Source organism: Bombina bombina, chromosome 6 (genome assembly GCF_027579735.1).
Source record: "Bombina bombina isolate aBomBom1 chromosome 6, aBomBom1.pri, whole genome shotgun sequence".
Taxonomy (NCBI): Eukaryota; Metazoa; Chordata; class Amphibia; order Anura; family Bombinatoridae; genus Bombina; species Bombina bombina.
In genome coordinates, this window is record NC_069504.1 from 492,173,345 (window position 1) to 492,189,025 (window position 15,681).

Here is a 15,681-nt window from a genome sequence, read left to right on the forward strand (position 1 = left end):
AGACCGCCTGTGAGAAGATTTTTTCTCTCACGCATTCCAGCAAACCCAGTAAAGGCTCAGGCCTTTCTGAAGTGTGTTTCAGACCTGGAGTTATCGGGGGTAATCATGCCAGTTCCGTTTCAGGAACAGGGTCTGGGGTTTTATTCAAATCTATTCATTGTCCCAAAGAAAGAAAATTCATTCAGACCAGTTCTGGATCTAAAGATTTTGAATCGATATGTAAGAGTACCAACTTTCAAAATGGTGACTATAAGGACTATTCTGCCTTTGTTCAGGCAAGGGCATTATATGTCCACAATAGACTTACAGGATGCATATCTTCATATTCCGATTAATCCGGATCACTATCAGTTCCTGAGATTCTCTTTTCTAGACAAGCATTACCAATTTGTTGCTCTTCCTTTTGGCCTAGCGACAGCTCCAAGAATCTTTTCAAAGGTTCTCAGTGTCCTACTTTCTGTAATCAGAGACCGGGGGTTATTGCGGTGTTTCCTTATTTGGACGATATCTTGGTACTCGCTCAGTCTTTACATTCTGCAGAATCTCACACTAATCAACTAATGTTGTTTCTCTCGAAGACATGGTTGGAGGATCAATTTACCAAAAAGTTATTTGATTCCTCAGACAAAGGTAACCTTTTTAGGTTTCCAGATAGATTCAGTGTCCATGACTTTGTCTCTAACAGACAAGAGACGTTTGAAATTGGTTGCAGTCTGTCGGAACCTTCAGTCTCAGTCATTCCCTTCAGTAGCTATGTGCATGGAAGTTTTAGATCTCATGACTGCAGCATCGGACGTGATCCCCTTTGCTCGTTTTCATGAGGGACCTCTCCAGCTTTGTATGCTGAACCAATGGTGCAGGGATTATACAAGGATATCACAATTAATATCCTTAAATCCCAATGTTCAACTATCTCTGACTTGGTGGTTAGATCACCATCGTATAATTCTAGGGGCCTCTTTCGTTCGTCCAACCTGGACTGTGATCACAACAGATGCAAGTCTTTCAGGTTGGGGAGCTGTTTTGTGGATCTCTGACAGCACAAGGGGTTTCGGAAATCTCAAGAGGCGAGATTACCAATCAATATTTTGGAACTCCGTGCAATACTCAGGGCTCTTCAGTTTTGGCCTCTGTTGAAGAGAGAACCGTTCATTTGTTTTTCAGACAGACAATATCACAACTGTGGCGTATGTCAATCATCAGGGTGGCACTCACAGTCCCTCAAGCTATGAAAGAAGTATCTCGGATACTTGTTTGGGCGGAATCCAGCTCCTGTCTAATTTCTGCGGTTCATATCCCAGGTATAGACAATTGGGAAGCAGATTATCTCAGTCGTCAGACTTTACATCTGGGAGAATGGTCTCTTCATCTAGATGTGTTTTTTCAAATTGTTCATGTTGTTGGGGCTTCAAGAAATAGATCTGATGGCATCTCATCTAAACAAAAAACCTGTCAAGGTCCAGGGATCCTCAGGCGTAAGCAGTGGATGCGTTGACACTTCCTTGGTGTTATCAACCTGCTTATATTTTTCCGCCTCTAGTTCTTCTTCCAAGAGTGATCTCCAAAATCATCATGGAGCAATAGTTTGTGCTGCTGGTGGCTCCAGCATGGTCTCACAGGTTTCGGTATGCAGATCTTGTTCGGATGTCCAGTTGCCAACCTTGGCCACTTCCATTAAGGGCCAGACCTTCTATCTCAAGGTCCGTTTTTCCATCAGGATCTCAAATCCCCCCTAGCATGTAAGCTTAAGAGTCCAGCTGTTTGTTGATCACCTTCTCAAGAGCTGACTACAACAGTGCAACTCTTGGCAGGGCCCTATAACAGTTTTTTTGTACTCTGCCTTTGTTAATAGCGCTGCGGAATCTGTTATAATAATAATAATAAATCATTAAATTTGAAGGTATGGAAATTGAACACTTAGTGCTTAGTCATAGAGGTTTCTCTGACTCAGTGATTAAAACTTTGTTGCAGGCTCGTAAATCTGTTTCTAGAAAGATTTATTATCGAGTTTGGAAGACTTACATTTCATGGTGTTCTCATAAATATTCTTGGCATTCTTTTAGAATTCCTAGAATTTTAGAGTTTCTTTAGGATGGTTTGGATAAAGGTTTGTCTGCAAGTTCATTGAAAGGACAAATCTCTGCTCTTTCTGTTTTATTCCACAGAAAATTGCTAAGCTTCCTGATATTGACTGTTTTTGTACAGGCTTTGGTTCGTATCAAGCCTGCCATTAATTCAATCTCTCCTCCTTGGAGTCTTAATTTGGTTTTGAAGGCTTTACAGGCTCCTCCATTTGAGCTATGCATTCTTTAGACATTAAACTACTTTCTTGGAAAGTGTTGTTCCTTTTGGCAATCTCTTCTGCTAGAAGAGTTTCTGAATTATCTGCTCTCTCTTGTGAATCTCCTTTTCTGATTTTTCATCGGGATAAGGCAGTTTTTGCGGACTTCATTTAAATTCTTACCTAAGGTTGTGAATTCTAACAACATTAATAGAGAAATTGTTGTACATTCTTTGGAGAGATCTTTACATTCTTTGGATGTGGTGAGAGCTCTGAAATATTATGTTGAAGCTACTAATGATTTCAGGAAGACTTCTAGTCTATTTGTTATCTTTTCTGGTTCCAGGAAAGGTCAAGAAGGCTTCAGCCGTTTCTTTGGCATCATGGTTAAAGCTTTTGATTCATCAAGCTTATTTGGGGTCGGGTAAAGCCCTGCCTCCGAGAATTACAGCTCATTCCTACTAGATCAGTTTCCACTTCTTGGGCTTTTAAGAATGAAGCTTCAGTTGATCAGATTTGCAAAGCAGCAACTTGGTCTTCTTTGCATACATTTGCTAAATTCTACCATTTTGATGTATTTGCTTCTTTGGAAGCAGTTTTTTGGTAGAAAAGTTCTTCATGCAGCTGTTTCAGTTTGATTCTTCCGCTTATGATTTAAGTTTTTTCCTTTTTTTATGAGAATAAAATTATATTTGGGTTGTGGATTCATTTTTTTCAGCGAAATGGCTGTTTTATTTTGTCCCTCCCTCTCTAGTGACTCTTGCGTGGAGTTCCACATCTTGGGTATTGCTATCCCATACGTCACTAGCTCATGGACTCTTGCCAATTACATGAAAGAAAACATAATTTATGTAAGAACTTACCTGATAAATTCATTTCTTTCATATTGGGCAAGAGTCCATGAGGCCCACCCCCTTTTTATGGTGGTTATGATTTTTTTGTATAAAGCACAATTATTTCCAAATTCCTTTGTGATGCTTTTTACTCCTTTCTTTATCACCCCACTACTTGGCTATTCGTTAAACTGAATTGTGGGTGTGGTGAGGGGTGTATTTATAGGCATTTTGAGGTTTGGGAAACTTTGCCCCTCCTGGTAGGATTGTATATCCCATACGTCACTAGCTCATGGACTCTTGCCAATACAAAAGAAATGAATTTATCAGGTAAGTTCTTACATAAATTATGTTTTTCTACCTCAAGATAAGAAGAATAGGCCTAAAGGATGTCAGAGTAATTTTTCATTCCTTTCGTAACTTCAGAGGAAAACCTTCCCCTTCTTCTTCCAAGCAGGAACAAGCCAAGTCTTCTTGGAAATCCAATCAGTCTTGGAACAAGGGTAAACAATCAAAGAAACCGGCAGCTGATTCCAAATCAGCATGAAGGGTTTTCCCCCGATCCGGGATCGGATCAGGTGGGGGGCACACTTTCTCAGTTCTCTCAAGCCTGGATATGAGATGTCAGATTCCTTCTCTCAAGATTATCTGCAGACCAGCTAAAGAAAGAGGCGTTCTTGAAATGTATACAACATCTTTCCTCCCTGGAAGTGATAGTTCCAGTTCCAGTGCAGGAACAGGGTCTCGGGTTCTACTTCAACCTATTTGTGGTTCCTAAAAAAGATGGAACTTTCCGTCCCATTCTAGACTTGAAGTGTCTAAACAAGTTTCTCAAAGTTTCATCCTTTAAGATGGAGACTATAGCTCCATTCTTCCTTTAGTACAAGAGGGTCAGTTCATGACAACCATAGACCTAAAGGATGTGTATCTTCATGTTCCTATTCACAGGGACCATCACAGATTCCTGAGATTTGCCTTTCTGGACAAACATTTCCAGTTTTGTGGCTTTCTATTTGGTCTAGCCACGGCTCCCAGAATTTTTTCAAAGTTTCTGGGGGCTCTTTTGGCAGTGATTCGTTCTCATGGAATTGCTGTGGCACCCTACCCTGGACGACATATTGGTTCAGGCACCATCTTTTCAACTAGCAAAATCTCACAGAGAGATATTGTTGTCTTTTCTTGTAAATCTGGAAAAAAAAGCTCCCTTTTCCCCTGCTACACAAGTAGTCTTCTTAGAGACCATAATAGATTCTCTATTGATGAAGATTTTTCTGACAGATGTCAGGAAAAAACAATAATTTCCTCTTGCCTCTCTCTTCATGCTTCTGCTCATCCTTCAGTGGTTTAATGTATGGAGGTAATCGGTCTGATGGTGGCTTCCATGGACATCATTCCTTTTGCTCGATTCCATTTGAGAGCTCTCCAGTTGTGCATGCTCAGACAATGGAATGGTGACCATGTAGATCTATCTAAGAGAATAGAGTTAGATCAGTCGTCAAGGGACTCTCTTCCATGGTGGATTTCTCAGGAACATCTGTCTCAGGGCACATGCTTTTGGAGACCTTCCTGGGTGATCGTGACCACGGACTCCAGCCTGCTGGGCTGGGGAGCAGTCTGGAACTCGTTAAAAGCTCAGGGCCTTTGGACTCGGGAGGAGTCTGCTCTTCCCATCAACATCTTGGAATTGAGGGCGATTTACAATGCTCTATTCGCTTGGCCTCAGTTGTCCTCAGCCCAGGTTTATCAGGTTCCAATCAGACAACATAACCTCTATGGCTTTACATCAATCACCAGGGAGGAACTCGGAGTTCCTTAGCCATGAAGGAGGTTACTCGGATTCTTCAGTGGGCAGAGACTCACAATTGCTGTCTATCTGCCATCCACATTCCAGAAGTAGACAACTGGGAAGCAGATTTACTAAACAGACAGACTTTTCATCCCAGGGAGTGGAAACTCCATCCGGAGGTGTTTTCCAGCTTAGCCCTCAAATGGGGGGTGCCGGAGTTAGATCTGATGGCGTCCCGTCAGAACGCCAAGCTTCCAAGGTACGGTTCAAGGTCAAGAGAACCACAGGCCGTTCTGATAGATGCTCTGGTGGTTCCTTTGGTTTTCAGGTTGGCATACTTGTTTCCTCCTTTCACAAGTCATTGCTCATATAAAACAGGAGAGGGTGTTGGTGATTCTAATAGCCCCTGTGTGACCTTGCAGGATCTGGTTGCAGACCTAGTGGAGATATCATCTCTCCCACCTTGGAGACCATCTCTGAGGAAAGACCTCCTGAAGGGGTCCCTTTCTTCATCCAATCTCATTTCTCTGAAGCTGACTGCTTGGAGATTGAACACTTAATTCTGTCTAAGCATGGTTTTTCTGAGTCGGTCATTGAGACCATGATTTACTCCTATTATCAAATTTTCTTCATTCTCTTGGTATCTTTATTTGAAATGCAAAAATGTAAGTTTAGATGCCGGCCCATTTTTTTGTAAACAACCTGGGTTGTCCTTGCTGATTGTTGGATAAATTCATCCACCAATAAAAAGTGCTGTCCAGAATCTGAACCAAAAAAAAGCTTAGATGCCTTCTTTTTCAAATAAAGATAGCAAGGGAACAAAGAAAAATTGATGATAGGAATAAATTAGAAAGTTGCTTAAAATTGCACGCTCTATCTAAATCACGAAAGAAACAATTTGGGTTCAGTGTCCCTTTAACCTTGTTCTTAAAGTTTTACAGCTGGCTCGGTTTGAGCTGTTGCATTCCAAAGACATTAAGTTGTTATCTTGGAAGGTTTTGTTTCTTGTTGCTAATCTCTTCTGCTCGAAGAGTCTCGGAACTCTCAGCTCTGCAGTGTGATTCCCCTTAACTTATTTTTCATGCCGATAAGGCGGTTCTTCGTACTAAGTTAGGTTTCCTTCCTAAGGTTGTTTTCTAATAGAAATATCAATCAGGAAATCGTTGTTCCCTCTCTGTGTCCTAATTCTCCTTCTTCCAAAGAACGTTTGTTACACAATGTGCTCTTAAATTCTACTTACAGGCGACTAAGGATTTTCGCCAGTCCTCTGCCCTCTTTGTCTGTTTCTCTGGGAAACGTAAAGGTCAGAAACCTACTGCTACTACTCTTTCTTTTTGGTTACGAAGTATAATTTATTTGGCTTATGAGACTGCTGGACAGCAGCTTCCTGAGAGAATTACAGCTCATTCCACAAGAGTTGTTTTCCTCTTCTTGAGCTTTCAAAAATTAAGCTTCTGTGGAACAAATTTGCAAGGCTGCAACTTGGTCTTCTCTACATACTTTTTTCAAAATTTTACAAATTTGATACTTTTGCCTCGGCTGAGGCATCTTTTGGGAGAAAGGGTTCTTCAAGCGGTGGTGCCTTCTGTTTAGGGCTGCCGGTCTTGTTCTCTTTGCCTCCTCCTGCTGGCCAGGAGTGATATTCCCAACAGTAATTACTCAAGCCGTGGACTCACCATATCCTGAAGAGAGAGAAATGTATCAGGTAAGCATACATTTTGTTTTTTATCCACATTTTTGTGTCATTCTAATACAAACAAAAGAAAAAAAACATGAGAATGCCTAAACATTTGTAATTGCAATATTCTTCTGGGCAAAGTGGTGCATTATCTGACAGAAATGCAGGGTGCCAATATTTCTGACCATTGCGTGTATATATTATTTTTAGTATAACTTTCTTTCCCTGCAGGGCCCCTGGAGAACACTTTTTCTGACTTTTGGCAGATGGTTTGGGAACAGAATGTGATGGTGATTGTCATGACAACAAGGTAAGAAGGATGTGCAAATGAATCAGAGGAGTGGGGTCTAAAAATCAGGATCTTAGTGGGAGAGTTTGCATGACATCTGATTCTCTATTCTTTTACTTGTTTTTGTTCTCATTTTAATTCCATGCCATTTCTCTTTGTAGGGTGGAAGAGGGTAGCCACAAGAAATGTGGCCAATATTGGCCATTGATCCCTGGGTCTCCGGCTTCATATGGACCTGTCACTGTTACTAATAAAGCTGTGGAAACCCATCAGCACCACAAAAAGAGCATCCTGCAGCTGAGCACTCGGCAGGTACTTTTCATACCCTTTCATTCCCAGTGGAGAAGATGAAGCAGTTGGCTCTAAGGGAAAACAACATGTGTTAGATCAAAGCTGGACCAAAGGTTCCCAACAGATCGGTTAATACAGAGTCAGAAGCTTCACAACTTATCTCAGCTCTCACAGAATGCATTTAAAAACAGAATAAAAGCAAATACATGGTTTAAGTCACGTAGGCAACAAGGACTATTGTGTAAACAAAAGATTGCTTTAAAAATACAACAAAGCTCTTGAAAATTTGCTGTAAGCCAAAGTAATGTGTCTTCAGTGTCAAAAGTGTGAATATTCCTAAATATGGAAGAGCCCTTATATAGATCCTTTTATTTGTTCAGCGTTTTCACTTTATATACATTTTTTGCCTTACATAATTGTAGCAAAGAAAGCTGCGATATTGTCCTCAAGACATGTGCATGCTTATGTAAGGGGAACTATGTGTTTTTTAATTCTGCACTTTTGAATTTTGAATGTTTAATTTTGACTCTAAGTCTACCTCAACCTTCAAGTCTGCACGAAGGTGTGGCCCCCCATGCCAGACGAGTCTCTAGTGGGGGAGCAGATTGAGTCTCTTCCGAGAACCTTGGGAGAGATCAATTTAGGATCCCTGGGTAATTACAAATAATTGATCTGGAGTATCGAATAAGATTCTATTCAAGGCCCCCTTGGGGAAGATTCTTTTGTCTCAAGTGCCTTGAGATCCTTTAAAGGTCCAAGCTTTTTTACTTTTTGATTGACTTTTTATTCTGGAATTAATGGGAGTCAGTTCAACTATACAATTAAACCAGGTGTTTACAAAGGTCCTGGGAGCTCTGTTGTCTGTAGTAATGTAGTGTGCGTAGTAATGTTCACAGATGCCAGCCTGTTAGTTTGGGGTGCAGTCCAGGGGTTTTGGAGAGTGCAGGGAGTATGGTCTTCTCAGGTGGCAAGGTTTCCCATAAATATTCTTCTGGGCCCTCCAGAGATTGCCGACCTCAGACACAAATCTTTTCTGCTATTCCAGTTAGACAATGTCACAGATGAGGCCTCTATCAATCATCAGGGGAGAACTTGCAGTCCCTTAGCAATGAGAGAAGCATTCCACATCATTACCTGTGCAGAACATTATCATTGCATGATTTCTGCCATCCACATTCTAGGTGTGAACAATTAGTAGGCAGACTTTCTCAGTTGCCAGTCTTTTTCCCAGGAGACTGGACTCTAAATCAGGAGGATGTCAACCAGATTGATAGTCATTGAGGTCTGCCAGAGTAAGATTTCATGGCTTCTAGCTTGAATCACAAATTGTCCCAGTAGTGTGCCAGGTCTCTTTCCTGATTTACATCTTTCCTCCATTTGTGTTAGTATTTAGAGTGATAGCCAGATCAAGCAGAAACATACTTCAGCAATTCTGATTGATCCCGATTGGCCTTACAGGATTCGGTTTCCATATCTGATACAGATGTCCATGTACTGCCTTGGTTGCATCCTCTCAGAAGGGTTCTTCTTTCTCAAGGTCCTTTCTTTTATCAACATCTTAAAACTCTGAATTTGACAGCATGGTGACAGGACACTTAGTGTTGTCTCAAAGAGTTTTTTTCTGACAAGGTTATTGATGCCTTTATTCGGGCTAGGAATCCTGGTGCCATGCGTATTTATCATAAGGTCTGGAAAGCCTTTTTTGCTCGGTGCACTTACAAAAGTTACTGCTGGAGTTCTTTCAGAATTCCTAGAGTTCTTGAATCCTTCACGAGGATCTGGATAAGGTTTTCTTAACCAGTTCTCTGAGGGGTCAAAATTTCGTCTCTTTCTGTATTGTTTCATAAGAAATTGCTAAAATTCCATATTTTTCAGACCTTTGCTATTTGTACAGTTTCTCCTCCATGGAATCTGGTTTTGAGGGTACTTCAAACTCCTCCTTTTAGACCTATGCATGGTTTAGACCATCAGCTTTTATCCTGGAAGGTCCTTCTAGCTATTAGAAAAAGGCTGTTGTCCTCACAAGGGTCATAAAGCTACAACGGTTAAAAGGGGCAACCAGACGTGGACTCCTTGCTCAGTGTGCGTAGCATGGGAAGTGGGAGGGATTTTAAGCTCTAGTGTTTTGGGGTGTGTCTTGCCTCCTAGTGATCAGAAATTTAATTTATCAGGTAAATATACATCTTGGTTTTCTACTTAATTATTTTTTCATAATATACAAAAATAACATTGAGTTTATTCCATAACTGATGACTACTCTCAGATGACTGCACACAGCGGTTAACAGGTTAAATCCAATCAAGCACCCAAATCTGTAACCCAAGAAAACATATAATGTTGACTAATGAAAAATGTAGACAATATAATTGACAAGTACAAAACTAATCAGTTCTGGCAGACTATCTTCTACTGGTCTCACCGCTTGTCCTATACCATATCCCTTTTAATTCTGGGATAAAACCTTCTTTTCACAAAGTCAAAAAGTTTCACTTTGATTTAATATCTTATCATGGTCTCCTTTTCTATTTCTATTCATATATTTAATAACAAAACTGCAAATGATTTTAGGATTCTGCCTGTGTAGAAAATAATCACAATTTGCTAAAGGACCTCCTTTGAGTTAGTCCCATTCCCAGAAGTTTAACTTGTTTTTAAAAAGAAAAGATCATTTAACAAAATGTAATATTTGTTTAAAATTTTAGAATTCTCATTTCTGGTTTTCACTGAAGCAAAGCATTCTGTGTTGACAAATATCGTTATTCACGTTAATAAAAAAAATGTGCATTTGGACCAGTTAATATTGTTAACATAATGGTTTTCTATTTCTGCATCCAAAAGGTTCTGATGTTTTTTTTAAAAGGCCCAATTACTCTGTCCTACTTACTACTAAATTATCTTTTCTTTAATAAGATGGTGAGAGTCCACAGGATAATTTAATGTGGGCTTATACATTCCAGTCCACTAGGAGGAGGCAAAATAAACACCCCTACATTCCAGAGCTTTAATATCTAACACTATTCCAGAATGCCTGATCTAAGACCCAATTTCCCTTTCAGAGTGCCTACGAAGGACACTGTAAAACAGGAGTTTCAGCTAGGCAATAAAAATAAAGGCCTCCCGGGTGAAATGCGAATTTATCTGCTAATCACCTGGTCTACAGTTAGAGCTTTATTATAGATTTGGGACCCCTTTTTGCATTGGAAAATTGTTTGCCACCCCCATTATTATAATATAGTATGGGTATACAATTAATTTTTTTATATATATCAATATACCACACAAGTGAGTAGTATATACACACTTATACATACACAAATACAATAAAGAGAATATAGGTGTGACCCATGTCTCTGGACCATTTCTTGCAGGGAAGATCTATACATCACATAAGCCCTATATATTACTCCGTAAATCGTGTGTTCTCCCTGTTTAACTGTACTTTTCCTGCTCTGAGTTTGTTAATTATCTTAGGGAATTGCTGCAGATGCAGAGTAGTCACGGGTCTGTTGTTCACTAAAAGCTAACCCCAAATTTAAGCGTAAAACATATATTCTCTCTGACAGCTTTCATATTTCATACACTTTATATGCAGACTCATGCACGTGGCAGAAGGTGAACCTTTGCAGGCCCTCACCAGGATCTTTCTTATTTAAGCATATAAAGGGTGCATTGCAATCAGATGTTTCTTGGGTTACTGATACTTAGGGCCTTTCCCACCAAGTTGCCAGGAGTAGTCCTCAATCTGGGCTGAAACAATGATTACATTTATTGGAAATGTTTCTCTGACAAGCTAACTTCTATTGGTATAGATTCCTCACATCTGCTCCCTAGCAACTCTCTGCCTCTCTTGTGACTGAGATAGTCAGCAAAATGGTGACCAAAGAAGTAGAACAAGTGCCTTCTGTTTCATCTGCCAACAAATAAAAACCATGTTTCTGCCTTCAACTTCGAAGTAAAAGGTGGATAAACAATCCCTAAAGTGCATGGGAAATCCTACAATATCTGGGCGGGGCCACAATTGTAATAGGGTAATACCTCTTTTTACACCCATTGAACAGGAAGCCTGGAGGTTTCCATAGGCAGTTTCTTTAGCCAGTGGACTTCCATCACTCCTGGCTGTAAGTGTGCTTTTGTTGTCAACCTTTGGAGCTTCTAAAACTGGAGACAAATACTTGAAATACGTACAGTATTGTAGTAAGCCTCCTTAAGACAGTTAACAGTTTTATTACTGTTTCAGCTGACCAAACAATAAAATGCTACAGATATCTCTGTGGCTGTGCTAACAAGATGAGTCTTGAGATTTAAATCATGGTCTGCAAGTACTTCTAAGAGTACACTGTTCCCACACTGGTCCATGACTTGATGCTATTATGCAAAAGACTAATGGTCCAAAGTTAAGAAATAGGCCCTAAGGACTTTTTTTCATTCCTTTGGCAAGCTATATCTAAAGAGTCTAACTTCTTATCCTAGTGATTTGGGATTCACATTAGATTTTATGTAGACCTTGACGTAGCAGGTTAAGAAAGTTTACTCTCACTGTATAGTCTTCATGAAGATGCAAGATCTGTTTACTAACACAGACTTTTCGAGGAGTTCCTCCCTCCAGTATTGCCCCACGATCTGTTAAGGTCAGGGCTCTGCTATTTACTGTAGAGGACTTAACAGCAATTTGTCACGCCGCGCTGCTCCGCTCCAGCCGTTGCTAGGGGCGCAGCGTCTTCTTCCTTGCTCGTTGCCTAGGGCTGTGTTGGCTCTGGAGGCGTGCGGCGCTGATGTCATCGCCCGCACGCTCCCTGATGCCGGTCTCACGCTGTGGCGCCAATCCTACACTATTTAAATCTGTTTCAGTACGATCTATCACTGCCCAAGTATAGGTGATACTTTGTTTGCTCCTGGGAGTGATAGATCGTTACTATAATTGCTGGATTATTGTATTGCTGCTGAAACTCTGCCTGTCTGACTACTCTGCTTCTTAACCCTATAATTGCTGGATTGATTTTTGATTGCCTGAACTCTGCCTGTCTGATTACTCTGCTTCTTAATCCTTTAATTGCTGGACTGCTTTACTGTTTGCCAAATCCTGCCTGCCTGACCATTCTAGTGGTGTGCTCTTGGACTGCTTTACTATTGCCAAATCCTGCCTGCCCCATTCTAGTGGTGTGCCCTTGGACTGCTTTACTGTTACCGAATCCTGCCTGCCTGACCATTCTAGTGGTGATGCCCTTGGACTGCTTTACTGTTGCCAAATCCTGCCTGCCTGACCATTCTAGTGGTGTGCCCTTTGACTGCGTTACTGTTGCCAAATCCTGCCTGCCTGATCAATCTAGTGGTGTGCCCTTGGACTGCTTTACTGTTGCCATATCCTGCCTGCCTGACCAATCTAGTGGTGTGCCCTTGGACTGCTTTACTGTTGCCGAAATCCTGCCTGCCTGACCATTCTACTGGTTTGCCTTGGACCGCTCTGCCATTGTCACTGGGGACTGTCGCTACCTGTGGTAAATGCCGCCTACCTCATCTTACTTTCTCTGCTCTGGGATATTCCCTATCTTTATGGCTCGACGCCGGGAAAACAAGACTACTGGGCCGTTCGGTCTGATAGAGGATAATACCACGAGCATTACATTATACTTGGGCCATGCAGCTAGATGAGGTGGCACGAGCTGTTTATCTTCAGGGACAGATGTTGGGAACCCATACCACACAGTTGCAGAATATGGATTCCAAGCTGGAGGCTATTACCACTCAACTCTCCTTACTAGTTGCAGCGAGGAGGATGCCGCTCCTGTTGTTACGCCACCAGCCCCTACTCCTAGTACTGTGACTTCTTCCTCAGCTTCTGGAAGTATACCCCGGGATACCATTGCCTGACAAGTATGGAAGGTACTACTGATTGCAGGGGTTTTCTAAACCAATGCAGGTTGCACTTCCGTAATGATCCTCACACCTTTCAGTCTCATCAGTCAAGGGGCAATGCTCCATCTAAGGTGCTCGGCAGCACCGGCCGTGCCCTTCCCTCTCTGTGTAGCGCAGGCAGACATTAAGGCCGCGCAAAACACAGGAAGGAATGTTGAAAGTTAATTTTTTTATTATTTAATTACTGATGACCTCCAGGAAAACGGCACATGGCAGAGCACACTTAAATAAAAATAAAAAGTCCCCTCCGGTGTAGCACAACTTGATCTGTTTCCGTGCTACACAGAGGGGGAAGGACCTAAGCCTGACTGACAGCTGTGTGCATAAATCACACCGCGCTGTCAGAGACCGGGAGATGGAGAGAATTCAAACCGGGCAGCAGGCAATAAGCACTTCCAATGAAACAAACGAATTTAAGAGGAAGAAGTGCAGCCCCCAACTCCTCCGTACAGCAGACACTGGAAGCAGACCGAGTAGGTGGTAGTAGAGGTTAAGCACAAATCCACACAGGTCATGAAATAAGTGCACAATGCCATTAGAACTTATTTTAGTAACAGTAGAAGATTTATTCCTCTTTTTCCAATACAGGATTCTTTTGAACCAAAAAAAAACTAAACAAAAACATGCTGATCACTATTTAACCCCCTTGGCTACCAGAGAGGATTGCAGTGTATTCCTTTACAATGCACTCACTGTAGCCCTTTTTGGCAGGCATGGGGTTAAATAATGCTCACAAGCTGGGTCTAGGCAATCTGAGGCTATGCAGGAGACTGAGGCTTCTCTGTGTCACAAGCTGACAGTGCTGAGCAATAATATCTGTAGTCTGTGTAATGATATTGCTTCTTTTACAAGAGGGTGTTTTGCACGTAATGAAAAATTTAGAGGGAACATTGGTCAAGGGTCATCTTTATCATTTCCTTACTGAAGGACAAGGCCCTAGCCTGGGTCTCTCCCCTTTTGGAACAGAACGCTACACTCCTGCATGATGCTGATGAGTTAGTTTCTGCCTTATCTTCTGTGTTTGGGGCTTCTGGCCGTACCTCTGCTGCGGAATATTCTCTCCTGGATCTCTGCCAGGGCAATAGAACTGTGGCACAATTTGCCATCAAGTTTCGCACCTTGGCACTGAAAACCACTTGGGATGGCAGTGCTCTCAAGGCAACCTTTAGGAGGGGTCTGCATGAACGCATCAAAGATTAACTCACTTTTCGTGTTATCCCTTCTTTCTTTGGATGACTTTATAACGCTTTGTATCAGTCTGGACTCCTCGCTTTCAGGAAAGACAAGCCGAGAGAGACAGAACAAGGAGGGTCCTTCCCTCTCGTTATCCTGTTTGTCCAGTTTCGGTCAGCATCCGCTACCTCTCCAACAGCTCGTTGGCGCCACACACTCCTGATGCCGGTCTCAAGCTGTTGGCGCCAATCCTACACCAGGATCTTTCTTATTTAAGCATATAAAGGGTGCATTGCAATCAGATGTTTCTTGGGTTACTGATACTTAGGGCCTTTCCCACCAAGTTTCCAGAGTAGTCCTCAATCTGGGCTGAAACAATGATTACATTTATTGGAAATGTTTCTCTGACAAGCTAACTTCTATTGGTATAGATTCCTCACATCTGCTCCCTAGCAACTCTCTGCCTCTCTTGTGACTGAGATAGTCAGCAAAATGGTGACCAAAGAATAGAACAAGTGCCTTCTGTTTCATCTGCCAACAAATAAAAACCATGTTTCTGCCTTCAACTTCGAAGTAAAAGGTGGGATAAACAATCCCTAAAGTGCATGGGAAATCCTACAATATCTGGGCGGGCCACAATTGTAATAGGGTAATACCTCTTTTTACACCCATTGAACAGGAAGCCTGGAGGTTTCCATAGGCAGTTTCTTTAGCCAGTGGACTTCCATCACTCCTGGCTGTAAGTGTGCTTTTGTTGTCAACCTTTTGGAGCTTCTAAAACTGGAGACAAATACTTGAAATACGTACAGTATCTGTAGTAAGCTCCTTAAGACAGTTAACGTTTTATTACTGTTTCAGCTGACCAAACAATAAAATGCTACAGATATCCTCTGTGGCTGTGCTAACAAGATGAGTCTTGAGATTTTAAATATGGTCTGCAAGTATTCTAAAGAGTACACTGTTCCCACACTGGTCCATGACTTGATGCTATTATGCAAAAGACTAATGGTCCAAAGTTAAGAAATAGGCCCTAAGGACTTTTTTTCATTCCTTTGGCAAGCTATATCTAAAGAGTCTAACTTCTTATCCTAGTGATTTGGGATCACATTAGATTTTATGTAGACCTTGACGTAGCAGGTTAAGAAAGTTTACTCTCACTGTATTAGTCTTCAATGAAGATGCAAGATCTGTTTACTAACACAGACTTTTCGAGGAGTTCCTCCCTCCAGTATTGCCCGACGATCTGTTAAGGTCAGGGCTCTGCTTATTTACTGTAGAGGATCTTAACAGCAAATTGTTCACGCCGCGCTGCTCCCGCTCCAGCCGTGTTGCTAGGGGCGCAGCGTCTTTCTTCCTTGCTCGTTGCCTAGGGCTGTGTTGGCTCTGGAGACGTGCGGCGCTGATGTCATCGCCCCACGCTCCCTGATGCGGTCTCAC

General features: G+C 41.8%; 1 protein-coding gene across 1 annotated transcript in view; it reads left to right on the plus strand.

The window, feature by feature from the left end:
* PTPN9 (protein tyrosine phosphatase non-receptor type 9) overlaps positions 1-15,681 on the plus strand; it is a 190,140-nt gene that overhangs the window by 140,389 nt on the left and 34,070 nt on the right. The window contains exons 10-11 of the mRNA XM_053717345.1: positions 6,810-6,888; positions 7,029-7,179. Of these exons, the coding sequence (XP_053573320.1) occupies positions 6,810-6,888; positions 7,029-7,179 (230 nt within the window). The remainder of the gene's footprint in view (positions 1-6,809; positions 6,889-7,028; positions 7,180-15,681) is intronic.